At 40.3% G+C, this 8196-nt stretch overlaps 1 protein-coding gene across 1 annotated transcript; it reads right to left on the bottom strand.

The window, feature by feature from the left end:
* Nucleotides 1-19: 19 nt before the first annotated feature.
* Nucleotides 20-5508, bottom strand: neff1 (neuronal intermediate filament family member 1; the record flags this gene model as incomplete). The annotated part of the gene is made up of 3 exons (XM_082169507.1): nucleotides 4127-5508; nucleotides 1432-1749; nucleotides 20-184 (listed from the first exon to the last, which is right to left on the bottom strand). Exons 1-3 carry the CDS (start codon nucleotides 4871-4873, stop codon nucleotides 20-22), a joined length of 1230 nt encoding a protein of 409 aa, XP_082025633.1. The 5' UTR covers nucleotides 4874-5508.
* Nucleotides 5509-8196: the final 2688 nt, after the last annotated feature.

The raw sequence follows: 8196 nt of genomic DNA, 5'->3' as shown, positions 1-8196 counted from the left end.
TGGAACATTCATAAAGGTATCAACTAATGACATCACATGAAAATAGTTCTGAGTCTGACCTGTAGGCTGCGATCTCAATGTCCAGTGCCATCTTGACATTCAGCAGGTCCTGGTATTCCCGCAGGTGGCGGGACATCTCACCTTTTGTGCTCCGAAGAGCAGATTCCAGCTCCTGAATGGTGTCCTGTCACCACAAACAAGACATTTATGTCTCCAAAAACTTTTCCTGACGCGAAATCTTACGCAGCTAACGTTCTGCCAAGGTTCTCTCAAAGTTATGAACAAACATTCTTCCAGTAACTTTAAAAGAATGTTTGTTCAAAGTTATCTGGTCTTTAATAATGTTCTCAAAATGTTATTTATACATCGCTCATGGAACGTTTTTTTCTGAAATATTTTAGTTCGACGTTTGACTGTTTTAAATGTTACCAATTGTTTCAGAATGTTCAGAGAACATTAAAAGTAACGTTCCTTTAATGTTTGCAAAATTATAAAATGTAAAGTTCCCTTAACATTCATATAACCCAAAAAAATTTTTGGACATTAAGTGTTCAGGGAACATTCAGTATTAATGTTTTTATAACTTAATGGGGATGTTAGCAAAATGTTATCGAATTTATTTTTTATAGCTGGTTATGCATTTCTTCTGGAAAAACATCTATCTTATCTTGAGGATTGGACAAAACATCTGATATGTTCAAATGAATACAACCTAGACCTGCCACTAGGATGTCTATGATGTCATCAGCAATAATCAAACAGCCATAATGCTGAGAAAAAGACAAAAATCCCTCAGTGCACTTGACTGGAAAACATTGACACTTAAAGCACTCTCAGATACTGAAAACAGTTTTTGTTTATTGTTTGTAATGTGCTTCTTTGTCTCCCTTCATTACATTATATTTGCTTGTATTTGTTGCTATATTTAGTCTTAATGTATATATTTTTTTTATTTATTATTAATTTGTAATTTACTTGTAATTCAATAAAGTGCTCAAATAAATGTGATTTTTCACATTGAAAAACCTTTTTAAATATAAATCTAGAAAATGTTCAAATAAGTCACTAACCAAATAAGCAAATTTGTGGCGTTCATCATATGACTCCTTCCTTTGTAGACAGTTGTTCTTTGGATGCTCTTTGGATCATTCTAAAATCATGCTGGATTACATGATCGTCAGGTTTTGTTCATGAGTGATTCTAGCTTTTTTCTTTAAAAAATGATTTTGTGTGCTGCTTTGGATAAAAGTGTCTGCTAAATGAGTACATTTAAATGTAAACTTACTCAAAGTCTTATGTTAATTATATAATTTATAATGGTTTTTAGATGAAATTATAAAAATGCAAATAGGAGCAGTTGTTCTATAGTGGCTCTACTGTATTGTGTATGTATAGTATGAATGGAAAAAGCATTGACTGAAATGCACTGACCTGCATCTCGCCGATCTCGTTGTTGTGGCGGTCCTCCATCTCAGCCAGCTGTCTCTCTAAGGACTCATTATGGGCTTTCAGGGACTCGATCTCCAGGGTGCGGGACTGCAGCTGTCGACGGTACTCGGACAGCTCATCTTTGGTCTGCTTCAGAGCATCGTTGTTTCGCGCCGCCGCCTCCGTCACGGTGACGAACTTGGAGCGGTACCATTCCTCGGCCTGCTGCTGGTTCCGGGAAGACAGAGTCTCGTACTGGGCACGGATGTCCTTCAGGGCCACAGCAAGGTCAGGCTTACTGACGTCCATCTCAACAGACACCTGAGCATGGAAAACAGTCAAGAAAATAATTGTTAATACGTTTAATACAACTATAATCTAATATTAAATATTAATATTTTAAATAAATCGTGTTCTTCTGAACTTTCGATTCATCACAGCATCCTGAAAAAAAGTCAGGTTTCCACATTAAATGTGCCGTTTAATGTGGAAACCTGACTTTTTTTCAGGATGCTATAATCTGTTAAACTTGCAGATTAAAAAATCTGTAATCTGTTAAACTGTTTTTAACACTGTTAATAATAGGAAATGTTTCTTGAGCAGCAAGTCATCATATTAGAATGATTTCTGAAGGATCATGTGACACTGAAGACTGGAGTAATGATGCTGAAAATTCAGCTTTGCCATCACATGATTACATTTTTAAATATATTATCATTGAAAACAGCTATTTTAAATTTTAATGATATTTCACATTTCTCATTTTACTGTATTTTTGATCAAATAAATGCAGCCTTGGTGAGCATAAACTTTTTAATAGTAGTTAAAGATAGCCATAAATAGCCTTTTGGCGGAGGTAGTGTAATTTAGTTGCTGATTCATAATTGATTTCTAATAAATTATTAATACCCTGAAACAGGCATTTACGCTTGAGCCAAAAGGAGATTATAAATTATAGCTATAGATAATTTGCCATATATTTGTTGTTACAAATATGAGACATTCTGTACATATATAAAATGTTCCTTAAATTTGTCAGTGAATAAACAGTTTTACAGTGAATGTAAACAATAAACCACTGTGCATCAAGTATTTACGTTATCAGAAATGCAGTAGAGCTGAAATATGCAGTGCAAATATTTTGTGGTAATAAAGTTTTAGGCCCTTTGAGGCTGCAGGATGGAGCACAGACTCAGGAGTTTTAATGCTCAATGAAAGATGACACTGCCTGAACGCTTTCATGAGGATGCATCATCAACACAGAGAAATGCAATCCATGCATGATGAGCATCAGTTTACAATACATCAGTAACATTCACAGTGTAATTGCTTATACTCGGGTTATTAAGTAAAACACTGAAGGAAATGTAATCTTCTGTAGTGTAGAAATACTTTGAGAAGCAGTATTTCTAAAGTGATGCAGTCCCTCTCAAGGACGCTGCGCTGCAGAGGTCCTGCTGCACCCCCTCTGCAGCCACACCTAAAATCCTGCGCTACTGCACCATCTCCTCATTGCCAGGAGGTTAGGAAGTTTAAACATCCCATCAACAACAACCTTCTCTCAACTTTCAAATACATGTCTCCCTTTCCAGGGGTTATCATTGTCTTTGCATGAGAAAGTATTCTGTTTGTAGATGTTAAAGTTGCATGAGAGAAGGAGAATTATAAATGCACATTTTGACTGAGGTCCTGGTGCAGTGCAGCGTCAGATTCTCAGTCTGAGCTGCAGTGCTGTAAATTCACACACTGCACTCAATGACACTGCACAGTCATGATACGCATGCCCACACTATGAGTTATTAATAAACACAGTGTTTCAAAGCATTAATGGATACGTGGTATTTCTAGGCTTTATCTGCTTAATCTGATCTTCTCAATGTAGTTTCTATCTTATAAAGATATTTCTACCTGATAAGACCTTTAAAATGACTTTAACTGATGTAAAGCTATGTAGTCAGGTTCACTCATGTTCGATTGGTTGTGTGCAAATCAAATATAATTAATTTAAAGGACAAGTTTGTTTCCTGACAAAGCATTTTAAGGTATATATTATGTAGCAATTTGCAAACCCAAAGCATATGGGAAATTTGGCTTAACCACAACTTGTTTTATTTGACTGGAAGTTAATAAAAATGTCATTCCCAAATAGATCTGCATCATTATGCCACTGCATAAATCACACAGTCATAAATGACACTGCAAAACTATGAGATGAGATGGGAACAGAATTTGTATGCTTTTCATAATTGTATCTTACCAAATAAGGTCTTACATTGCAAATTGTAAATTTTAGACTAGAGTAGTTATGTAAATCATATTTAAGAACAATTGACAAAATATTTTAGTGTATATTATGTCTTTATTTCAATACCATCTAAAGCATATGCATTTTTTGGCTTAACTGATTAGTTTTATCTTTCTGGAATTAAAACAAATGCATTAGCAACTATTGCATGTTATGTATTTTCAATGTAAATCTAAGTAGCTCACATTTCTCATTAGCCACCAAAAAACAACCCATCCCAGTCTGGTCTCCAGCATGGCCAAGCTGGTCTTAGCTGTTAAAAGATGATCTCCCAGCCTGGTAATGCAGGTTTTAGTTGGCATCACAGTCTGACCAGCTAAAAAAGTGCTCAAACCCCTCTAAAACCAGCAAACAGATCAAAATAATAATAATAATTCCATAACTTTTTCATACCTGGGTGGCCTGAATTGACGCCTGTAACTCCTGCAGTTCCTCCTCGTGCACTTTCCTGAGGAACGCGATCTCATCCAGAAGGGACTCAACTTTCTTCTCCAGCTCCAGGCGGGACAGCGTGGCGTCATCCACGTCCTTGCGGTATCCCTTCAGGCTGTTCTCGGCCTCCTCCCGCAGCCGGGTCTCCTCGTCCAGCTTCTCCTTGACGCGCTCCAGCGCCTCGTTCATCTGTACGCAATCCAGGTGCATCTGGCTCTTCTCGTGCGTCATCTCCTCGACGCGGGCGCGCAGCTCGCGGATCTCCTGCTCGTAGAGGTCGTGCAGGCGCGACGGCTCGTTGTGGCGCTGGCGCAGAAGCGCGACCTCCGCCTCCAGAACTTTGTTGTGCTGCTCGAGGTTGTGCACCTTCTCGATGAACGTCACGAAGCGGTCGTTCAGGCCCTGCAGCTGCTCCTTCTCGTTAGTGCGGATGATCTTCAGCTCGTTAGTGACGGCGGTGGTCTGCGTCAGGTCTACGGTGTCCGGCTGGTAGCCAACGCCGCGGCCGGATCCGAGTTTGGTCCGGTAACTTGAGGATGTGATCATGGGGGATGGAGAGCCGTAGGTGCGGTGGTGCTGCTGCTGGGGAACGGAGCGGTAGCTCACCGACACCCGAGACGGGCTGCTGCCCACGGGGACGCGCCGTGGCGCATCTCCAAAAATCTTCCTGTAGGAGCTGCTCGTGTACATGTCGCCGGAATAACTCATGCTGAAATGCTCAAGATCACAGACCAAGTGAGTGAAGTGAGTGGATGTGGGAAGACAGAGAAAGAGAGAGGGAGAGTGCCGGTCGGGTTGTCACACCGGCATCTTTTATAGGCACAGACCGCGAGCATCATCTGACGCAGGGGCGGTGGTGGAGGGGGAAACCTGCAACCCTGAGCAAAAAGACAGAGTCCCAGGAGAGAGCTCATTCATTCCCTGCCTTTGCATTTGTGGCCACTCATCCCTTTTCACGCGATGGAGATGCAGAGAACTGAGGATAAATAAAGGTCAAAAGATGTAAAAATTAAAAAACTACATATGGGGTTCCTCGGATGACCTCTGGAGAATCACTGGACACCTTTTAAAAAGCCAAAACTGAGCCTGAAAGTTCCTGCAATAAAGGCAGTCCGTTGTTCATAAATGAAGCTTTCAAAGCACTTGAAATATATTGAAGTTCCACAATAGGGAATTTGAGACACTAATTTCTGTATTTCCAGAAGTTTCAGAGGAACCGAAATATTGCCTTGAGTTTATTTTGCAGTGTAGCTGAAATTGTTACTTTATTATATGTCATAATAAGGATCTTTATAATATTGTTTGTTAAATTCAGTACAAAAGTAATGCGGAAACATTAAGGACAATGTGGTGCAGTCAAACTGATTGATTTTGTGAGTGTTTTGCATATCACCTTATCATTCATGTGTTGCTGCATGTCTGCATATATATATATATATTATAAATAAAGAAAATTAAGTAGGCTACATTTTAGGGCCATTAAAAATAATTTTTGAAAACTTAATATGGCAATGCAAAAATAAATAAATGAAGAAATAACTGTATTTCATGCCATGTGTGTGAGCAGAGGTGCTGCATGTGTGCATGGGAATGGGATTGAAGCATGTTGCAGTGAGAGGGAGTGTCTGACTCTTTGTGTGTGTGTTGTAATGCGGGTGGCAGCCTGTGCCTCTGCAGTGTCTGAATACTGAATGAGACACGGAGGCCTTGCCCCGATGAGCAATGACCCTCCTCGATGCAGAATCCTGTGCAGACTCAAAATCAGCCGGCAGTTTGCATTCATCTCAAACATATAGTGCATCTAAAATAGGTTACAGAAGACATGTTAACAAAATGCATAGGAGTGCTGTTAAAATCAGAATTCTTAAGGAAGCTGCATCCCATCACACTTTTTTCTGATGAGTCATCAGTATTGGCTGTCGGGGAGCGGTGTGTGTGTGTGTTGGGGTGGGGGGTGGGTGCAGGACTGTTTCGAGTGCAGGACTGTCGCACCACACAGACTTGGGTTGAGGCCAAAGGCAGGAGCCACACCTCAGGACGAGTTTAGCCTGATCAAACCAGCAAACCCCTGGAGACATGCTGCAGGTCTCGCTGTCTTCACTCAGCACTTTCTGAGGCTGATGTTTCAATTCTACAAGTAGAGAGATAGAAAGAGACACGAAAAAGACCTGAGAATGAGCATTTACTCTGTTTAAGGATGACAGGCTCTAGACCTCTGCAGTAAATCAGAAATTGGCCCAAAGTGGAACTTACTAACCCCCCCACACACACACGCACACGCACACACACACACACATACACACACAGATAGACAGACAGACAAATAGACAAAAAGACAGACAGACAGATAGATAGATATAGATATAGCTGTTTTCGATGCATCGTTACGATGATGCATCATCACATACTTGATACAAGTATCTTTACAGCTGCTTCTGTATCAATTCCGCAGCAGGTCCACAGAAGAAGAATTTTGAATACAAGAACAGTATTTAAAACTGTGGAAATGTGATGAAATGAATGTGATTCGTTTTCTTCTGTGTGGGCCTCTGAGTGAGTTCACGTAGTGTAAAAACGCAGCGCTTCTGGGTTGTACGTCAGAACGTAGGCTCACTATTGGCCGACGCTGGTCATGTGTGTGATGCTGGCCAATAGTGAGCCTACGTTCTGACGTACAACCCAGAAGCGCTGCGTTGTTACACTACGTGATCTAACTCAGAGGCCCACACAGAAGAAAATGCATACCTGAACGAAGTCATTATTTATTTATTTATTTATTTTTGCACACAAAAAGTATTCTTGTCGCTTGATTAACTTATGGTTGAGCCACTGTAGTCACTTGGACTATTTTAAACATTGTCTTTACTAACTTCCTGGGCTGGTAACTTTCAATTACAGAGAAGCCTGATCCAGCTCTCAGATTTCATAAAAAATATCTTAATTTGTGTTCCGAAGATGAATGAAAGTCTTACAGGGTTGGAACAACATGAGGGCGAGTAATTACTGACAGAATTTTAATTTTTGGGTGAACTAACCCTTTAAGTTTAGCGATCTCCAATTCGATTTTATATTCACAGAAAAGTGCATTTACGGGCCTGAGGGAAAGAGAGATTGTGCATGTATGAATTACCTCAGTCTGTGCCGCGTTTCTCCATTATCGGGTCATTTTAAATTGGTAATTTAATTATTTTATTTTATTTAAAAAAAAAAATTCGTCGCTAGGGGTCGCTAACCTCTTACAATAACAAAGGCGTAGGTTGATGATGACACTAAGCGGCAGGGGCGTAGCACCAAATGTTGGGCCCCGGTCACAGAACCAAGAGGTGGGCCCCTCACAACACCAATATATATCAATATCTCTTTGAGGGGCCCCCCCTTCGCCAAGGGCACCTGTTACTCAGTTCCACTATTACCCCCTGTCTGATGCCCCTGCTAAGCGGAATTATGGAACTTGTCTTCATGCCGATGGATCTAATAATGTTGAGTGAATACATTGATGTTTTTTAACATGACTGTGGAAGCAGGGCGCAATTGCTAATGAGAGACCCCGCGATTCCCGCAGATATAAAGGAATAAGGACATTAATTCTACTGAACTAACTTACCCGCAAGTGCTGAATTAGGCGGCTACTAATTACTTACACAGGTCAGTTTATTAGAAGAATTAAACTTGTGAGGTAACGCTGCGTTGTTTCACTTGGTCTTCACTATCATACTACACATTTGCACATTTGAGTGTGTTGAAAGTTATAATGTTATTCTATGTGTTAGTGATCATATCCTATCTAACATTTCATCATGTTGAGCTATATAACATTGATTCGTTTTATGTAGCCTACATTTAAACACCTGTCTAATAAAGTAGTCTACACGCCTCTGTCAAGTCAAAGATAGACACGGACATGAAGCTCTCGGCATCTCGAAAACGCCACTGTGATATTAAGTCTTGTTTTATTTCTCCTTTTGTCCCAAAGTCTGCTTGCCATGATCCATAATGTTTGAACGAAACAACAACAGTGTGAGCGTGCCACT

Source organism: Leuciscus leuciscus (assembly GCF_965113295.1).
Source record: "Leuciscus leuciscus genome assembly, chromosome: 5".
In the NCBI taxonomy this organism is placed as follows: domain Eukaryota; kingdom Metazoa; phylum Chordata; class Actinopteri; order Cypriniformes; family Leuciscidae; genus Leuciscus; species Leuciscus leuciscus.
This window is presented reverse-complemented; position numbering and strand designations above follow the sequence as displayed.